Genomic DNA, 21172 nt, shown 5'->3' on the forward strand with positions numbered 1-21172 from the left:
AGTGTTTTGCTACATGTAGTGCAAGGGGAGGGGGAAGGGGGAGGGAGGCGCTAACATGCCTATGCAGTTACTTGAACAAAGCCATGTACATGGTATTATGCCAAAGTTCATGTTACGTTCACTAATCATACAGTACACCCCGGTAACAACATTTGCTAAAAAGCACTGGTGCCGATTTTCAATCAAGAATTTGAAGTCGAATCTGGGGCGGTATTCTCGTAACTGTCCCTTTTGAGTCCCTTTCATCGTGACGTACTTCCGGTTAAGCAATGGGCGTTGGCAGTAAGTTTGTTGCGCTTGCGTTACGTCACGTCCGGTTGTTTGCTTTTAGCCAATCAGGGCTCGCCAAAAGGGACACTTTTGAAAGGGACGCAAAAGGGACAAAACTCGAGAATACCGCCCCTGGTGTTTTTTTTTTTTAACTCAGTCTTGAATTTTTAACAACACAGCTGTGTAAGCCTAGCGTTTCCCGTCCGTCACGCCAGAAAACCTCAAGGAGCGATGACGTCCGCTCGCGTTGCCTAGCAACCCCTAGCGCAGCTGTGCATAGCTTTGCGCTCGCTTCGCTAGCCCAGCCATGGCTCCACCGAGCCTCACCGGCGCCCGTCAAGCCGTGACGTCACTGCGCAACACATGGTATAATGGCTTGTGTAAAGCGTCGTCGTCCAGGCTTGCGCGTGGGACGAAGGGAGAGGGGCCGCCAGCTCTGTTGTTTCTCCTGCCTTGCACCACTAGTGCTAGCTGCGCCATTTTTTTCACGGGTTCCCATTTCGATTATTATAGCGGCTCAATTACTTAGCAAGTGAAGTGGAGCATATATCCTAAACACGGCGCATGGCAAAATGAATTCGTTGTTCCTAAAGCAGCGATGCGTTATTGCCATTGCCTGCATCCGTGCGTAAGCGCCGTAGGTATGCACGAAATTGTTGAGACGTGAATTACGTTCCTCGCGGCAATTAACATGTTAAATTGAAGCGTTGTAATTTTGGCCTGATTTCATCTTTACAAGTAAAAAAAGAACATACTATTGCGGTGGGATGTCACCGTGTGACGGTCGATGTGAGCCAAACTTAGCGTTTAAATTAGAATGGCAGAATTTATACATGCCTATCCGTGTGTGTAAACTAACCCCGTCCAACTATATTAATTAATTCGTCGGACTTAACGCAGTTGAACTTTACGGAGGCTCTGTCAGCGCCAGCATTAAATACGCGTCTGAATTATATCGAACGAAAGGCTGAGCAATGAATGCGGCATGCGATCACTGAAAGAAGGCCGTTTTCGTTGCCCAAGCACCTCGAAGCGCTTTCGGCTTCCTTGCTCCTTACTGAAATTTCGAATTAGCCAACCGGGATATGTTGTGACAATGCGGCAACGACCTGTTTTTCAGATTTCTGGAAGAATACAACCGTATCTGTCTACAAGAGACCGCACGCGTAGTCTATGAATGCGCGCGCACTGTCCGCGTTAATGAACTGTCCCGGCGGTACATTTCCTTCCAAGCATCCTCGGAGTCTCACACAAGATGGCGTTGACAGCGACCACAGGGCGCACACCACAGAAACACCTCTCCACACAGTGGCACCAGCCGTTATCATGCCAAGTCAATTCCACCGGCACGGATTCCTCCTGGCACTGCTATAGTGGTTCGACGATGATGTCCGGATTTAGCAGGCATCTCGCCCCAGACCACCCAGGGCTAAGGTTGAACGGTCCTACGCCTGTTGCGATTGCACTCGGGAAGCTTTTGACACCGGGTTCGAAACGTCCTCAGCGCTATACGCGATCATGGCGTGTCTTTCACAACATTGCCTCGACGTCAAGGGCCTCCGGACGGCGACTGGCACTGTCTGGAAACTCGGGGACCTGTAGGACGCCGCCTTGGCCCCGGTGTTGCCGCCGCCGGATCTGTACGCCCCACGATTGGCGGAGGGGCGGGGCGGGATCGAGTGAGTATGCGCGGAGTGGTGGGCCTGGTTCCGGTCTTTGGATTTCCTCCCGTTTGTCGCAGGGCCCCTAGGTGGCGGTCAGCACAGCTTCGCACTGGTCGTCGCTCGCGGTCGCTTCGGTATGGTTAAGTGTGGCCTCGTCGTCCTCGTTGTCGCAGCTGGTCACGGTGGTCGTGATGATGGTGGGCACCGGTGCCGGTTCGTTGCGCCGCTTCTCCCAGCGCGATATCCAGAGAAGCGGGAAGCACATGAGGCCCGATAGCGTGATCACTGCGCCGGCGATGTAGAAGGAAGCGTCGTACGTGCCCGTGAGATCGAAGAAGATACCTGCGTGGATGGAAGTGGGGTTAATCAGGTTAATCAAGCAAGGAAGCCTACATCCATTGAGGCATACGCTGCCCTCGATGGGCCCTGACCCCACAAGCGGCGCTATTTGGTTTAGGCGGTGCGTCCGCCCATGAAAAGCTACCTGCAGAGGGAAAGTTATGCACGATTTCAGCGAATTTCTGCGCCGTGTTGCGGTCTAGAACATGCGCGTGTAAGGTATCCCTTGTTTTAGGGTTTGTGCACCTAAACGCTGCCTTCGTGAAAGGAATGGTGCGAAGGTGTTCGCCTTAATCTGCGCTGCCGGAAGCGTCTTGTGGGCACTTGCGCCCTAAAAAAAAAAAAAAAATTGGGTGTGCTGCAATCTCTGTCACAAGTTACGGCCACAAGATCAGTGCGATCCGACGAAACGGTACACCAACACGCAAAAATATTATTCGGTATGGATGGTATACGCACCATCCGACGTGCAAGACACCTGCACATCGTGAGATGGCAACAAAGTGATCTTTCTGAAATGCTTCAGCGCAACAGTTATGCTGACAGGCCTGTCAGCGAATGGTTTCGAACTGCGCCTGTTGCATAACAAATAGACGCCCTATCACGAGTAAACGAAGCAGGAAGATATGAGCACGAATGCGCTATTTTAGGAAGTTCGTGGAACGACATTCGAAGGTCTCATATTTTGCTTGTAACATGAAAATGTGTAATCGCACGTCCTAACACGTAGCACCTGACGCACAACCGGAAATGTTGTCCGGTTTGTGACTTTCGGTCGGCGTTTAGTTCATCCTCACGTCACCAGAGTCCACGACTTCCATCGATGCACGTGTCTCATCGGTAAGTTAGTTACGTTCGAAGAGCTTCCCTGAATGCACTCACCGGCTACAGGCGAGCCGATGACGGAAGCCACTCCTTGGAATAGCAGCAGCAGTCCAAATGCATTTGTGAGCTTCTCGACGCCGAACATCTCGACGGCGATAATGGACCGGAGAGCTGCGAAGCAGGCTGAAAGAGAACACCGGGTAACGAGGTTATATCGGCGAACGAGAGAAGCAAGAAAGAAAAGAACACAAAACGTCAAGCTCCCTTCGCGCACTGTCGTTATAGTATTCTAGAATTTAGGCGTATCTCACATCAAAAGCAGGAGAAATCAGGGCGTTAACCACCCGTTCTTATACCCGTCTCCCCCCAGCTACACTACTGTCCGAATGTCATTTGAAACAAATGTCATTTTACTCAAATGGGGTGCTTCGAACGCCATTCAGAATCCGCCGTGCTACACTACAATTTCGATGGCATTTGAAAGCTTTCACAATTGGTCGCCGTGCTGTAGTGGCGCTGTTGTCGCCCCATTCCATTTTCGTACAATAAAACAACAATCAAATTTAGGAGTAGTCTAAGGCAGTAAAATGATATCAGACTAGAAGAGACACCAGTTTTGACTCTAATGTGGCGGCTGTATTGCGTAGTTTTATTATTTTTTTGCAACTTACCCACTGGTTTTTAGAGTATGAAAATTAAGCATGTTGATTTCATATTTTAAGTAAATGAACAGTCAACCAAGTTCCACAAACAAAAATATTTTGTTTGTTCTACGTACGGACGTATTATATTTTTTATTGCCGATCGAAGACCCTGCGTGCGAGGGTGCTAGAAAGGGCATTTGAAACCCCAAATGTCTCTCTCGGTGCTCATTTGGCTAGAATGTCATTTGAGCCGAATGGCATTTCAAAACCTAGTATAGCAGCACAACTTGGCATTTGAGTGAAATGACATTTGGTTCAAATTGCATTCGGACGCTAGTGTAGCAGGGGTATTACACGGACTTTAGATGGCTGGTTACTGGGCTTTAGACGTGAGAGGGTCCAGAAAGTTTTATATTGTTCATATTCTACAGTTTGCGCGCTGAGCATGACCAGTTTGTTGTATACAGGTTGCCTTCCTGCCTAATAACCTCTTCGATAGTCAGCGTCTGTGGCATGCTCCTAGCGTGTGTCCTTGTGTATTTTAGCGCTGTTCCACAATGCAGTAATACCAACTAGCTCCGCTTTGCTCACCACTTTGCAAGCCAGACGCTAGAACCGCATTTAGGCCCAATGTCGTTGATCAGACAGCTTTCTCTCTACAACTAGAGCTTTTTGCAACTCAGTGACTTTGGGGCTGTTCGTGGCTTATTTTACTGAGACACAAAACTGTACTATGTTAAGCAACTAGCTGCTTGCTTTAATTCCAGAACTGCGACTTCTGTTCCTCAATACGTCAGCTCTCAGCTCAGTGTCTTTGTTTGAGATGGACTACTTCAGTCGCTGAGCTGTCCGAAAGCTGCGTAGCCTGCATGATCATCTTAGGTCGAAAACACGCTTAAAAACAGCGTTTTAATACCCAAAACGACAGCCTCAACTCCGCTGCGCCTTTGCAAGCTCCAGAAGCGGAAATGACGTCATCGGTGTGAGTTTTATGGCTTGGTTATATCGAGGGAATATGGAAGAATACGAGGCCCGGGCGTAACTTTATACTATCAACCGGCTCACCTATGGAGAAGCCGAAGACAGCGCTGTAGACGAGCAGCATGGTGTAGGTCTCGAAAAAGGGACACAGGGCGGTGGCAAGTCCGCCCACCGTCAGGGCCACGTTGTTGATGCAGAGCGCGTTCACCTGCGGCCGGTCGGACACCCAGCCGGAGAACACGCGGCCCACAGTGTTCGTGATGCCGATGGCCGAGAGAATGAAGGCGGCCTTGTCGGGCGAGATGCCGGACATGATGGCCTTGTCCACGATGTACATGAAGGGAACGAAGAACCCCGCCAGGGTCATGAACCCGGACACGGCGAGCATCATGAAGGTCGGGCTGGTCAGCAGCGAGACGTCGAGCATCTGCGTGAACGTGTCCGTCAGCTCTGGGGAGAGGCAGCCCCACTTTTTCTGCGGGCCCGGCTTGGGCAGGTTGGCGATGCTCTGGTGGTACGAGTTGATGTCCCTCTGCGAGCGGTACTCCGGGATGCGCAGCAGGCTGGCGCTGAAGAGGATGTCCTGCCGGTAGAAGGGCCTCATCTCGGGCGCCGTCATGCGGCGTGGCCTCGGGCTGCCGCTCCTCGGAAAAGACATCCTCCGCAGAACGGGGGCCACGGGCTTGTAGTCGACGCGCAGCTGGTTGTTGTTGTGGCAGCAGTTGAACTGCTGCTCCGTCTTCACGGCCTCGGAGTACGGCGGAGGTGGGCTGTTGTTGCTGCCGCTTGTCGAGCTGGAAGCACTGCGCTCCTCGCTGCTCAAGATCACGTCGTGGACGATACGGGGCGGCGGACAGCTGCGCTTGCGGCGTTGTCCCGCGATAAGCGTCTCGTCGATGCCGTCCTCTTCCGAGTCCCACTTGGTCATGGCGTCGCGCGCCTCCTTGATCCGCAGCAGCAGCGGCTTGAGGGGCACTGGCTCGGGCTTCGGCTCCGGCTCCTCAATGGGCCGGAACAGGGCGCCCACCACGCAGCAGTTGAGGCTCATGCCCGCCAGGATCAGCATGGAGCCCCGCCAGCCGAACTCGGCGACCAGCAGCTGGCAGCAGGGCGCCAACAGGAAGCCTCCGATTCCGGACCCGCAGACGGCGATGCCGGTGGCGAAGGCCCGCTTTTTCTCGAAGTAGAAGCTGATGTTGACCGCCGCGGGCAAGAAGATGAGGCCGAAGCCGATTCCTGCGAAGACAGATGTGAAAGGATTATTCATTAAAAACGTGCATCAGGGAGTAGCGACTAGTGGTTACAGCGCTGCCGTAAAAACAGAAGAAAGTTACTCAATCAGTGGTCCGGGCATTCAACACACTGCAAAACAAATCTCTGTGGTGGGAACAACCTACTACGAAAACTAATTGACAGAAAGTCCACAAGGAGTGCACGTAAGGAGCACCTCAATACGGCTCTATAGAGATGCTCAAGGTCTTGTCCCTTACCGCAATGAAACGTGTGGACCAGCGTAACAGAAATGCTTCTTCACCTAGAGCTGTTAACTCGTGCGCCAAACCGGTTCTCATGGGTTAGATAACTGAAAATTAGAAACCGTTTACAGCGCGGCGCCCTGGACACGGCCATATTGGCGGGTGTGACGTCATACGGCATGGACGGCCTTTTAGAACGCCTCACCATGGCCTTCGCTGCTGCCCGTGCGCATTGGCGAGTGCCGGCGCGGCTGGATGGGCGAATTTCACAATTTTCTGAGTGTTGCTGTGAATAGGTCTTGTTGTCCAACTAAGTAGGGTGTTCCAACGCTCAGAGAATATTTAGTAACAAAAAATCTCACATAAAAGTTGTTTTAGCGCTGTTTTGATTGGGGTTCGTCGCCTAGTTTCCTGTTTACGCGTTTCGTCCAAATTGTAGAGACAGTGAAGAGGCCGACAGCCTTGCTGCAAGGTCGAACCACTTCTTTCTCCTTTATTGCGTGCTCACGCTCAGCCCCCGCTGCCCACCCGCTTCGTCTTCGTCTTCTTCTATCCTTGTTTGAGCACGCGGTATTTCTTGCCATGCCCTTAGCCACGGTAAACTCAACACAAATAATTAAAGCTGTCCGAGGGATTATGTTGTTTCCAATTTTACGTACTACCTTGAAGTAACAAAATAAAAAGCTAGGGCAGTAACACCGTGAAACAAAACTCAATTCTGCATGTATTAATAACGTTATGAAGCTTGCTTTGAAAACTTTCCTTTCCGGCCTGGTTGGCTGTGGAGGCACTATTTTATGAATACGAAGAGTTCTAAAACAAAGTAACCCTGCATGGGTGAGTAAGTTGTATAATACTTCTTTGCTGATCGTTCATGTTTCGACGTGCGATGAAAAAGCGGCAGCTTATTACAGCTGACGCGGTCTGCTTTGTATACCTGTTCCGCCTTATTAGCTGTTGCTTGTTCGGTATGTGCTAATTTGCGGCTATGGAAACACACATGTTGAAAGGGCCATATGGAGCATACAGTGGATGTAAAAAATCGCATACGCGTGGCTGTTAACGCTAGGCGCGATTGCGCGCAAATGGCGAAATAATACTTGTGCGTACAATCAAGCTTCTAAATCGCTCAAATCGGGTGATCAAGCTTCGTTACACATACAAATATTGCCCGATCTGGTACATAAGGCTGCGGATCTGAGCATTTTTTATTATGAATTACATAATAGGTCTGGTAGCATATATATATGCAACATGGTAATTTTTTGGATATGTCCTTAGTTTTTATTGTTACTGGTGAATTCGTGCAGTAATTTTCGTCATATTTGCTGCAGCAAGATCTACTTATTTGTGACGAAATGGCTTGGCTGCGATAACCATGTATGCCACCGATTGAAAGGATTCGAAGAGTTGAAGCGACGAACTTCTATTTTGTGCAGCCTCAGTTGTGGCTGCGCTGACAATGTACTGGTGGAGTGACCTACCTAAACAACTTGCGCAGCGAACTGTACCGCTCAAGATTTCAGGTACTGGTGTCGTCGAAAGAGCTCTTCGAAATGTACGTGATGCTCGTTCAGGGCGCAGCCACAGTTGTAATTGATAACGTTTTTTTTCCGCTTTTCCGCACTTCGTCTGATCTACCTGCCTTAATGAGCGCGGCACAGAAGCCTATTCAGGAAACCTGAACTGTTAGGAGCGAATGACTGAATCACGCTTGGTGGTGCCTCACCGCAGATGCTTCCGTACATTGGAGCGCTTCCGCGAACGTTCTGCTCCATTTCGCGACGACCAAAATGAACTCCGACTGCGTCCACAACATGAAATTATGACTTTTTTTTTTGCCTAATCTATTACGCTAACGGCGCACTACGAGCGGACAATGGAAGTCTACGGTGAAACCGAAACTGGAAAAGAATAGTAGTGGCGATTACGGCACTGGCGCCATCTGGCTAAGGCGGGCCTAACCGCTCGCTGTAAACCACGGCCTCCGCGATCGGCTGCCGGCGGCGCGGCGCGCCGCCGGACGCCGATCGCGGAGGCCGTGTGTAAACGGTCTATACAGAAGGCGCCCTTTATATTACCAGATATCGCTGCAGAAGGCCGCTATGGTGACGCAATGTTGTTTCCACTGTTCGCCTACTCATCTTGGTTGCAACTGCAAAAGCGTTGAAATTTATCAGTGATTTGACTAACTATATAAGGTCGGCTGAAACCATATAAAAATATTAATGTATGGTTTCAGTTTAAAAAATTAAAGAACAATGCTTGTGAAAAAACAAAAACTCACGTTTTATTTGAGTTCCCAGCTATAAAACTTGGACTCATCGCGAAGGGAATCGCGTCAAGATAAAATGAAAGCGCGGAGTCTGCCTACTTGTGGGATGTCAGTAAACCCTCAGACTCTCAGAGCGGTGAGAGTTCTGGCATCGACGGTGTTGCGCAAGCACTGTAGAACCGGCGATGCGGTGTGGTCCGCATAGGCGGCGAAGCGAGCTAGTCTTAGACTGCAGTCCTAAATACTCGATGCCCGTGCAGTCAAGCTGGGACAAGTGGCATAACGGCCTTCGCTTTAATAACAAAAAAATGCAAAAATTCGAAACAAACCCTCACATTGCCAGTGTATATGCAACGGCCCTGCAATAAGGAAGCCAGAAACACAGTAGCAGCTCTCACCGCTAAGAAGTCCGATGGTGATGTAGAGTTGTACAATGCTCTGTGCGAAGACTGCGCCGCAGAAGCCAGCGGCCGCCAGTAAGCTCCCGCTGATTGTCACCGCACGGCAGCCGAAGGCGTTCGCCAGGCCAGCCGCAGCCGGTCCTGTTGACGAGCAAAAATATGACCAATTTAATGCAATTACAACAACAGAAAGCAAGGGGAAATCAGCCGAGACACAAAATTAGCCCCTGCCAGCAAAGTGGTCGTGAAGGGAAAGGCTAAGTTTCGTCCGCATATTAGGCAACCTAAGGATCTGATAAGCTTGGGCTGCATGCGTGACAGCATCCGCTAAGGTCTTAATAGGCGCCTGCTACCGTCCACCTGACTCCGATCCATCCTTCTTGAAGGAACTGCGTGAAAGTATATCTTGTGCCTTGAAACAATGCCCTGCTGATATAGTCTACCTTTTCGGGGACTTTAATTTCCCTCTCATTGATTGGTCGCTCCTCTCAGCTCCCTGTAGCACTTCAACCGAATTCATTAACTTAACTCTAGACTTCAACCTTGTTCAAGTTATAGACGAACACACTCGAGGGTCTAACATCTTAGATCTTGTATTAACCACTGCACCGGAAAGCATATCCGTATCATACATCGATGGGTTCAGCGATCATAAGCTCATTCAGTTTACATTTAACACTCCTTTAAAATTTCCAGGTGCCATCATTAAAAAAATACGCGATTATAACAAAGGTAAATACAGGAAAATGAACGCAGAATTGGAGGAATTCTTCAATGAATCCTTTCTACCCTCATTCAGTTCCCGGTCTGTGGATGACAGCTGGGTGCTCTTCAAGAACAAGATAGCCGAACTGGTCGATAAACACGTGCCTTTAATAACAATAAAAAATGATCAATCTAATCCGTGGTTCAACAGACAACTCAGAAACATGCGAAACAAAAAGAAACGATTGTATAAGAGTGCTAAATCTACTTCCAGTGCGTCGTCATGGGCCAAATATAAGGAATTTCTGAGAACTTTTAACTCTGCAGTACACAGTGCCAAAAAAAAAAATACTTTTCTGAGGATTTACCTTCGCTGTTAAAAAATAACCCCAGAAAGTTTTGGAAGACAATTTCAAACAATCGTTCTAATAATGACATTGCAATACATGGTGACAACGGTGTTCCCCTTCAGGAACATGCGTGTACGCATGCATTCAACCATTTCTTCTCGTCGGTATTCACCCAGGAAGATCATTCCACCATACCCATGGTTCCCGAATACGATTACAGGTATATGCAGCCAATTAATATTACTCCTGAAGGCATCGCTTCACTAATTGGCAGTCTTAAAGTTTCCACTTCATCTGGTGTCGATAACATCAATTAAAAAATATTAAAGAACACTGTGCACATCTCTAGTCAAATTCTGTTCCATATTTTCAGTAAATCATTGACATCAGGTCTGTTACCTGCCGACTGGAAAATCGCCAAGGTTGTTCCCATTTTCAAATCCAATAACAAACATGCACCCGAAAATTATCGCCCGATTTCTTTGACGTGCATATGCTGTAAACTACTGGAGCACATTATTGCATCTAACGTGTATAAACACCTCGAATCCAACAACTTTTTTTCGTACATCAGCATGGTTTCAGAAAAGGCCTGTCATGTGATACACAACTGCTGGAATTTATAACCGACCTACACTCTAACATGAATGCTAACCAACAAACAGACTGCATTTTCCTTGATTTTTCAAAAGAGTTCGACCGTGTTGCTCATTCCCGCCTCATTACAAAACTATCAGCCCTTTGCCTGGATTCTTTAACTTTATCATGGATTCGGAACTTTCTGTCTATGCGCCAACAATTTACCGTGGTCAACAACTTTTCTTCACATCTCGCTGATGTTACTTCTGGAGTTCCCCAGGGGAGCGTCCTGGGCCCGTTACTGTTCCTGATCTACATAAATGACTTGCCCCTCAACATCTCATCACGGATACGACTCTTTGCTGACGATTGTATTATATATCGTACGATTATTAGCCTTAACGACCACCTTTCCTTACAAAATGACTTAAACATAATCTACAAGTGGTGTAATACATGGCAAATGTCACTTAATTTGAGTAAATGCAAAGTAATGTCTTTTAGTCGGAAACACGATAATTCAGATTTTCTTTATTCCATCAACCACAGTGCAGTTTCGCAAGCCGCTTCCTATAAATATCTTGGTGTTCATCTAACACCTAATCTCTCTTGGAGTACCCACATTTCCGCCATCTGCGCAAAGGCTTCTAAATCGCTCGGTTATCTGCGGCGAAATTTACGATACGCACCAGCCCTTGTCCGCAAACATGCGTATCTAACCTTTATTCGTTCACAGCTAGAATACGCGTCGGCGATCTGGTCCCCTCACCAAAACTACCTAATCGTCCAGCTGGAATCTATTCAAAACAGAGCCGCCAGATTTATTACACGCAAGTACGACTGTCATCTTAGCGTTACCCAAATCAAACAAGAGTTATCACTTCAGCCGCTAGATACCCGTCGCACTATCGCGCTATTATGCCTTTTTCATAAATACATAGTTCGCGTCACACCCAACCCACTTCCTCTTAACGCCCCAGTACGTACGTCACGCCGCCTTCATAATAGTCATAGTTTCACGCGAATTTTTGGCAAGACGCTTGCTTTCAATTCATCTGCATTGCCTCGAGCAATCATGCACTGGAATGATCTTCCTGACCAAATTGCATCCATACTTAGTCAAGATGGCTTTAGCGATAATCTGCATCGACATTTTTCTAGTAATTGTGTAATGATGAATTGCTAGAATAATATTGTTACTGTTTATGGGTGTTTCCCCCTTGTATTTGTGTTTTTGTGATGTTTTTTATTCCACAAAAACCCTGTGCGTTTGTGATCATTGTCTGTTAGAAACGTGTATGACGTGTTTCATTTACGTCTGTAAGCCGATTACCCAAACTCTATATTGTGTACTTGTCTTTTCTTCTTTTTCCCCACTATTTTTTTTTGTGTTCTTTCAAAAATGTAACTCCCCTTACTCAATGCTCTTCAATGGGCCTGTAAGGTATAATAAATAAATAAATAAACAATGCTGCACGCATGCACTTGGCATACCATGTGAAGGACATTTTTTTTTTTGTGGGGACAAGTAGCTTTCTTTTATTTACCAAAAATGTGTGTTTGGTTGCTGAGCTAAAAGCTGCAATAGCAGCTTGACGAGGTCCAGCAAGCCGTTACATTGCATTAACGACAACGACAACATCAAAGCTCGACGCGGTTTCGTGACATAACATAACATAATATACATACATCCAATATGCGGAAACGGTAAACAACACAACCATAAATCTGATTAAACCGTCTTTCAGTTCAATGACCGGTTACATAAATTGGTAGACGGGATTTGCTTTGGGGTGTAAATTATACAAAATCAATCCCAAACAGCAGAACATTACAGACAAGGAATAAAAACCAAGCAGCACAAACATCTACAACTTGCAGAGAAAAAAGAAAACGAAAAAGGTCTACAACTTTACAAGGTCACAAAATATTTTCGCAGTTCCCAAAAATTAAAGTTTGCCGTGTGCTTATATCTGTTTAGAAGGGACGGGAGATTGTGTTGTAGCGATTGTAATTCAGGTAGTACTACGAATGCAGACTCAAGTTCCTTTCTCCCTCAGATCGGAACGCTCAGCACATCGCACTTGCTGCGTTGGTTACAGGTGCCGCTGGGATCACATCGCTTGGATGCCCATGTGACCCTATGAGCTTCCAACCGCTCGCACGGTAAACATTTCCGTTGATGGGGATAGTTAATTGGGCAAGCTGATTCCTTCATAACTGATATAGCACCTATTTCGTCTGACTTCGTTTCTTGTGCTTCCATTGTTTCTCTCTCTCTCTCTCTCTCTTCCTTTGTTTTTTTTTTGTGCACTAGCCAATATGTAATAATTATATCTGACCTCGTAGTAACATTCATGTGTTGGTAGGTAGCGAAATATTCCGTTGTGCAGTAACATCCTGATAGTTTCTGTCACCCGCTCAAGCTCCGTTTCAGAAAGAGTTAACGCATCCCTTTAACCCACGTTTCGATTCGACGCGTGGGGTACAAAGCGGAAGCTACTTGAGAAGTGAAGCATCGCCGGGAAATGGTGATCCGCCCGCCTTTATCGCTCGCCCGGGAGAGAAATGCCACGTTTGACGCCAGTCGGAGAGTCCCATGCGGGAAAGTCTGGCCACAAATTCTGCAGGAGTGGACCCATCCCGAAGGGTCCACAAGATACAGGAAGATGGCCCCCGGCTCTCTTCTCTTATACATTAAAAAAACAGCCCCCCCCCCCCCCCCCCCCCATCCTCCAACTCCCTTTCCCCGTCTGCCCCTCCGGCAATGACTAAGGTTAAGTCACGGAGTGTAATTAACAAGAATAAATACATATCGCAACAGCAAATATGTATGCCTGACCGCTGTCTTTAACCTTACCAGAGTTTGATTCGTAGAGACCGTGTTCAAGGGGTACTGCGGCGATGCGTTCTTCTCACCATTCTCAAACATTTACAGTGTAATTCCATCCTTATTGGAGCCAATCAGGCGTGCCTCTTTCCGAGCGACAATGCATCTGGCCGCAGTAGTCAAGCTCCAACATTTTTTGCACGTGCTCCACGGCGCAGTACGCCAGGTATATCCTATAAATGGCCTCAAGGATGGCGACTACGCAGGTCACTTTTCACCCGAACGTGATGACCAACCTGACATGCTAGGTAATTAAGATAGGCCTTGATCAACAAATCTGCGTTGATGCGGCGCAATCGGACCCCGTAACAAGATATTACAATTAAAAATAATCCTTTTTTTTTTTTTTTTTCATTCCAGTCCTACTCGCATTGCGAGCGGATCAACGCGGGGGAGATGATAAGATGATAGGAGACGACACTTCAGCGGGCTTACGTTACGCCAAGTCGCAGATACACGGGGGGAGGAAATGTAAGAATCCGGAATCCGGCCGCTATCGGTGTAAACGTCACGAGGGCAAGGAATGCAGGCTAATCAAAGAACGAGCCCTCCTCCGAGAACGATTTATGCGTGCTCGGATCCTTGTTGGCACAGGCGTTGCCGGCTCCTCAAACCCCTAATAGAATCGTCCTTGCGCGCGCAAGTGGGAGCACAGCCGGCGATCTCTCGAGGAGTGGGGCGATAATCTCCAGCAGCCCAGCCTCGCGCCCAGCTGAAACGTCACGAGCTGACGCCCCTTGACGAGAGTTGCGTGCGCCGGTTATCGAGACAAACCTCATCTCGCTATCATCGTCACGCGTTCACTGACAAGCGGTTGCTGGCCTGCGTCTCGGCCGGCTCTCGCGCTGTTTGCGGAAAAACGACGCCGAGTCGGTGCATAGGGTGCAATCCCGGCTAGTTGTCAATGGGGGGAAGATCCTTGAGCCAAGCGACGTCATCCTATTCTATAGTTTTACCACGTTGCACAAAGGAGGTGTTGCCTGTACCCGCTCTGCAGCCAAGCGATCGCTGCACTCATGTAGATGCCGCCTGGGTGCTTCTGATGAGAGTTCTCTCTCTCTCTCTCTCTCTCTCTCTCTCTCTCTCTCTCTCTCTCTCAGGAAATCTCCCGGGTCGATTTAAAGGCACTCCGCAACACTTCCGATAAACGCTTTCACTCTTTCCTTCACGATGTGCAGTGGCAAAAGCCGTAACTACAGAGACGTTATTGGGGAGCAAAAAAAGAAAAGAAAGGAAAATAACAGGCGAAGGCAGTGACATATATTACGGAGACAGCAAAAAACGTTCACCTCCTTTGAAAAAATAACACAGTGAATTAGACTTCTGATGGAAGCTTCCAACCTCATGGGTTTTCGCGCATTTTGTGGAAGACGAAATGGACGTTGCAGACAGAAAGTGAATAATGAAGGAAGCGAGGGAGGAAGGAAAGTACGAGCCCATAAAAAGGCAGGTGAAGCGTAAAGGGAGCGAACATTTAAAATTAAAAAAAAAAGAGTCACATGACGATTACTATACTTCCGTTGCCAAATTTGTGCGCATTGCGAACTGCAGTCTTCTCGGTCGCGGCGCATATCTGCTGCGTCTCAGGAAGTAATCGCGTGATCAGCGAACGCATGGCGGCGCGCGCTACTCTGCCGTTACTCCCCGGCGCTTCGCTGCCGCCGAGCATGTTGTTGCAAATCGTGTTTGAACCTCCCACGCAAATGTCACGTGGTTCATCTGGAGCGTATGGCGAAAGTGTGAGGGGGAGGCAGTGAGACATACTAAGCCTTGATGATGAAGCCATGGAGAGATGGCGCTTTAGCAGCGCGTGCTGCCCTCCCCTCACCAGACGCTGCTCCTATTCTTTCCCTGGGGTGCTTCGTTCGGTTACCGCGGCCACCGCCGCCGCCGCCGCGAAACGCTGGCGCCAAAGCGCTGCGGGCTAAAGGAACAAAGCTTCAAAGCTGATAACACGTACCGGCGAGCAGGTAGCAACCCGTCTGTATGGAGGCCACCCAGGCCGTAGCGCCCTTGGACTCGTTGAACGTGGCGGCAAACTCGCGCAGGAAGATGCCGAACGAGAAGATGATGCCGTCGACGATGACGAAGCAGATGAAGGACGCGAACACGATGACCCAGCCGTAGCCGCCGTACGGAGGGCTGGGCAGCTCCACGGCCTCGCCCTGTTCGTCGGCCAGCGACGAGTTGCTCCTCCCGTCATCATCCTCTTCCTCTTCCTCCGTCTGCAGAGGCTCCTCTTTCCGCAAGGACTCGTTCGACTTTCCGCTGCTCATGGCTGCAGAGGCTCCTTCACGCCGCTGGCTGTGCTGGATCTGCTGCTGCCCCCCCGAAGCCTGGCTGGCCCGGGTTCACGCCACCACGGTACTCACACTGCGATCGGAAGAGAACACACGCATCAAACACGCGCATGGGCTGCGAGGACCTCAGGTACACAGCATCAATTCATGAACGCGTGCCATGTTTCTGAGCACACAGACGGCCTGTAATTCCGTTCAGCAAAGTGTAGACGCACGTGGGTTATGACTTCGGCCCGTCAAGTTCTTGGCTCAAGCGACATGCGGGAAGAGTTTCCGTCTGCAGTTTGAGCTCTAAAGTAGTAAGACAGAAATTTGTGGCTACATTCCTGCCTACGCAGTCATGTAAAGTTGCATCCGAAAGCCCCTTTCGTTCGCGCGACATGCTCAACGTATAGTGCTCAACAACGCGAACCACCTGTCAAGATGTTGACGTTCAAACATCGTCTCCCGTCCGCTTTTGTGAGAGATCATCACGAGGGAAGGTGGCCGGCCCAACTATTGCCGACGCAAGCAATTCGAGAATGGAGTAGAATGGTGAACTCAAGTCACTTGCTGAGCTTCAGGACGCGCGATCAACAGAGAGGTCCGCACGGTACGAAAATATCTGAGTTATAAAACAGCGCGGGAAACGAGACTACAGACAGGGCACACAGACAGGGCTCTGTCTGTGTTTTTTCTGTAGTCTCGTTTCCCGCGCTGTCTTATAACGTAGTTATGTACCAATTGGCCAGCCTTAAATCCACGAAAATATTCTCTCCAGTTTTGTGTACAAGCATCGAATTTAAACCATTATTGTATGGTCGTATGCGTCCACTACTCCAGTGTTACGAGGCGTTGCGCTCTCGCCTCTAAAGTATATTGGAGAGGTTTAGGACCCGCCTTGCGGCATCTTTGCTACGTCAAGCTATGCCAAAACTGTAACACTGATAATTCTGTAACGACAAGGCCGTTTGGAGTCGTCGGTTGAAGGCCGGTATGCTTCATATCTTGTGGAGGATTCGCTTATCTTGAGTTTGATAAGGAAGAACAAAGAGGTGCCCCGACAGAACACCAAACAGTATACGAGCCCCACACGCCACGGGAGACGCAAGATATTAATACTAAGGAATAGTTAGCATGCGTCTTCGCGTTGCGTGCGCAATTAGGCCCACAATAGTTCGCGGTTCCGTACAGCGAGGCACACAGGGTAATGTCGGTAGAGCAAACAACGAAGAAAAGAGACCATCTCCTAAAGGCAAGCGCAAACACTGTCAAAAGTCGATATTGTAGTGTTGACGCTGGTGAAACGCAGAAATTGTGTTCAGAAGCTCAGTTCACTCCGGGATTGCCTCGCACCGCCGTGCAAATGTATATACACCAAAAGCTATTTGTTGCGTGCTGACCGGAGCGATTTTTGTTGTGTGCACAGCGATCGCTCTGTATCAATCCACCAGTAAATATATTCCGTCTTGGGTCACACCAGAAGACGAAAAGTTGGATTTTCGGTTGATCCTCCGATAAGCACCCGCCCCCATCCTTCCTCCTAAATTTCGCATCCCACACCTGGAAGACGGTAGTGTATACCGGTTGCCGAGCCCACGGCACGCCTCTGATACCTGAGGGTGCATCTGTGACGGTTCCTGCCGCAACATCCAAGCATGGAATGATGGACTTAAGAACCTTTGATTGGCACCAAAAAAAGCAGGAATATGCCGGACTAGTGGAAAAAGACATGCAGCTTGAAAACCGCGGTGGCTGTTTTCCCGATCAAGAAAAAAATCGAAAACGCCCGTGTGTCGAGATTTCGGCGCACGTTAAATGTCCCCTGCAGGTGGTCAAGAAGAATGCGGAGTTCCCCACTACGGCTCGCCCCATAGCTCAGATGAAGCTTGGTGCGTTAAACCAGAGGATTTGAATTGCCGATTTTTTAAAATGTCAAATTCCCGCGCTTTAATTCCTCTATTGCGCGGGAACACTCATACCGCACAAACATTAATCCCTACAAACCACAAACTACATCTGTTCTAGTTGGCTAAATCTCGATAATATCGCGATAGGTCCACTGTTTCGTATTCATTTTTCGGTGCAGAATAAATTTGAGCTACTTTCTTTGACTGCATACAGTGATGATCCAAAAAAAATTTACACCATCTTCCCGCTAGGGGAACCATGTGGCTATAGATGCGACGCATCGGGGTTGCCGTTGCGTTTCCGTTATGTTAGCGATGTCAGCGTGTGGATTGCTGTTGTTGTGTACCCTATTTACGCAGCATGTTCACCCCCGATGCTTCGAATCTACCCCATGGTTCCCCTCGCGGGAAGATGGTGTAAATTTTTTAACCGAGCGCAAGCTGCGCGCTAACGCACAGCTGGCACGGCGACGGGAGCGAGCGCAGCCGAGCGCAAGCTGCGCGCTGACCGCGCTGACGCACAGATGGCGCTGCGGTGAGAGCGGTGCCGCGGCGAGGCGCCGCGAGGAGAATGGGGGAGGGATGCGGACTACGCCACGACAACGACGCGGGACAAGACGAGTTAAAGAGATGCGTTGCCTCTAAAAAGTGATTAGATGGGGTGGGGTGTCAATGGCCAAGCTGTCACTGGTGCAGACAAAGTTTTCAGGTATCGTTAATTAGAGATGCTATCATGCGTGGAAAATGAGGCTTCCCAGCGTTATTCGCAGAACGTTCAAAACGTATTTAATTTTTTGGGGGGCCTTGGCGCCTAAGCTGCACCTGGGTTATACGAAACGGGCCGTAATGGAGAAAGAAAAAATCATTTTGGCGCCTGTGTCCAAAGCACTGCTTGGCTTCTTGGCAAGGGGACAGGGACTTGTCTAGTCCTGGTCCCCACCGGGCAGCCGTGATCGTATACTGGTTAGCACCTGGCGCTGTGGCTGCAATAGCCCAAACAAGTCACGGCTACGCCGTGACTGGTTTTCTTAGCACGATGCGCCGAAATCTAGACGCACGGGCGTTTTAATTTTTCACATTAAGGCGTTGCGCTGCTGAGCACGAGGACGCGGGTTCTATTCCCGGCCGCGGCGGTCGCTTTTCTGATGGAGGCTAAAAGCAAAAACTCCCGTCTGTACAAGATTTCGGCGCACGTTACAGATCCCCAGGTGGTCAAACTTAATCCGGAGCCCTCCACTACGGCGCGCCTCATCGCCTGCGTTGCGTCGGCGCGTTAAACCCTACAATCAATCAATCAATCAATCAATCAATCAATCAATCAATCAATCAATCAATCAATCAATCAATCAATCAATCAATCAATCAATCAATCAATCAATCAATCAATCAATCAATCAATCAATCAATCAATCAATCAATTTTTCACATTAAATCACAGCAACTTTGGCGTGCCTGAAATAAAACAAAAAATTGATTGATTGATTGATTGATTGATTGATTGATTGATTGATTGATTGATTGATTGACTGATTGATTGATTGATTGATTGATGCGAAACAAAAACAAAACAAAATAAGTTAGTGCCCTTTCATTTTGTGATGGATGATCTGCGAAGCTGGACGCACTCGACGGAGTGCCCGGAACAAACCACGTTGGTATGTAACTTGCGATTGAGCACACTTCCTAGCCATTTAGCTGAATGAAACCGGGAAGGAGTCGAACTTCATTCTAGCGAACAAACGCGGGGCTGTCTGTTTCCCTCTCTCCCTCCCGCTTCGTAGGCCGCGTAAGATGCCTGCGACAAGTGAATCCGCTCGACCAGGGAAGACACCAGACAGGTCGCATTCGGCTCTTTGACGTCCACGTGTAAGATTCTCGCCAGCGGAACGAACATGTCACCAGTGAGGGCACGCAACCTATAGCTTCGCGTGCACGCCCCCCTTCTCCTATCCGCAACTGTCCAGGACCTCGTTTTTCCTTTTTTTACATATCAAAGCACTACCGGGGGTAATTCGAGTGAATTAAAGAGTGAAACAACTACGTATTTGCAAACAGACACCTCATTAGTGGGCTGTGATAGCGCCAATTCGACATGTAGGATGTCCCACCTGCGCATGTGCAGCGCAGCCCCGAGCATACCAAGATGATAGCACATTTGTATTTCAAGAACGCAAACGCATGTGCCGCGACAAGAGAAGGCTATACCCAGTTTGTCTAACGTGGCTTCCGCGGATATCTTTCCAACAGCAATGTAGCGTGGGTGGCACTCGTTGTGCAATACAGTTCGTCCCTATATTTTAGGTCTCCGGGTACTCGCTAAGGCCTCAAATTGTCGTGCATGAAATTGCGCATTTGGATATGAAATTGTTGGACACAGCCGGAACCCATGCTCACCCATACTTAAGTGCATAAAAAAAGAAAGATTAAAAGTCGTCTTTTTGGCTACCACGTTGATTTACCATGAATCAGGAAGACCCGTGGTCCAAGTAGGGGGAATGGGTGATTAGGAACTGGGGTTGAGATTAATAGGCATTTGCATGGACCACACAAAAAATCATAAAAACGAGATCGATAACACAGAGTAATTCGCAAAAATTCTCACCAACACATGAGGCATGTAAAACGGCAATCTGTAAACTGTTGGAACTTTTTGCTACTAAAACATGCCGAAAAAAATGTGTGCAATACGCTTCAGGCTTTGTCATTCTCCTACAAATGTTAGATTATCCACTCGCCCACCTAACTGACCAGTGAACACGGTTAAAAGCGCTAGACACTGAGCACGGCAAAGCTAGGAGATCCAGCGCCGTGAGCAGCAAATGCATAAATTAAAGTTCACCAGTGAACAGAAAATAAATCGCCGGCTTGAAAAGCAAAGTGCTCAAGTAAGCCACCAAGGAACAAGATAGCAGCCAGTTTGCGCCTAAATAAATATCAGCAAGTATCAGCCATTACTACAGTATCAGCAACAAAAGCAGCCATATCAAGCACGGGAAAACTAACACAACGCCGAAAACGTATGCTTAAGTGCCGTGCACTTCGCGGAAAAGAACTGTGACGATGAAGTCCCACCGCACAGCCGAAATGTACGCGTTACGGGGCTCACGTTTATAGTAGAGACTTATGGAATCTTTGTAGTGCGGCGGCAGCATAGGAGCCCGTACTCAGGGAGGCACAGATCCGCCTAGCTGCCTCCTGGGCCTCCTCAGCGCCATTGTCAAGCCCGTGCTCTATCCATAAACAGGGGTACTCTACTGAAGGCTCTTAACGTCCGGCCTGTGTTACTGCAATTAATACAAACCTTGAGACATATGGCAAGCGGAAAGTCCAAGGGTGAGCGAGAACTTAAGCACTTGGGAGCAATGGCGCTGACGGCTTCCCGGGTTTGCCTTCGGTAAGACCTGGCAGACAATAAAGTGATGACCGTGCGCTGTTTAAGTCACCGTGGCAGAAGCAGGCATCAATATCCTGGCGCAGCTGCAGGCCAGACTTGACCGAACGTAGACGTGGTCACTGCTCACGAAGGTGCACGCACGGCAGTCGGAGGAAAGCGTAGTTGCGCGGGCAGAGGAGGCCAAAGGATTC

General features: G+C 48.7%; 1 protein-coding gene across 4 annotated transcripts in view; it reads right to left on the reverse strand.

Moving 5' to 3' along the window:
• The window catches only part of LOC144179215 (monocarboxylate transporter 12-like), a 118118-nt gene that overhangs the window by 1952 nt on the left and 94994 nt on the right, over positions 1-21172 (reverse strand). For 2 of the 4 annotated variants that reach the window (XM_077707482.1, XM_077707481.1), the window contains exons 2-6: positions 15359-15771; positions 8872-9015; positions 4808-5959; positions 3156-3281; positions 1-2276 (exon numbers count right to left, since the gene is read on the reverse strand). The exon at positions 1-2276 is cut by the window's left edge and continues 1952 nt beyond it. In XM_077707482.1, coding sequence (XP_077563608.1) covers positions 2017-2276; positions 3156-3281; positions 4808-5959; positions 8872-9015; positions 15359-15674 — 1998 coding nt within the window. In that variant the 5' untranslated portion in view covers positions 15675-15771 and the 3' untranslated portion in view covers positions 1-2016. The other 2 variants (XM_077707484.1, XM_077707483.1) reach the window with 2 other exon arrangements.

The sequence above is a fragment of the Haemaphysalis longicornis genome, unplaced genomic scaffold, assembly GCF_048455015.1.
Source record: "Haemaphysalis longicornis isolate Haplotype H1 unplaced genomic scaffold, Haemaphysalis longicornis Haplotype H1 scaffold_4, whole genome shotgun sequence".
Classification (NCBI taxonomy): Eukaryota; Metazoa; Arthropoda; class Arachnida; order Ixodida; family Ixodidae; genus Haemaphysalis; species Haemaphysalis longicornis.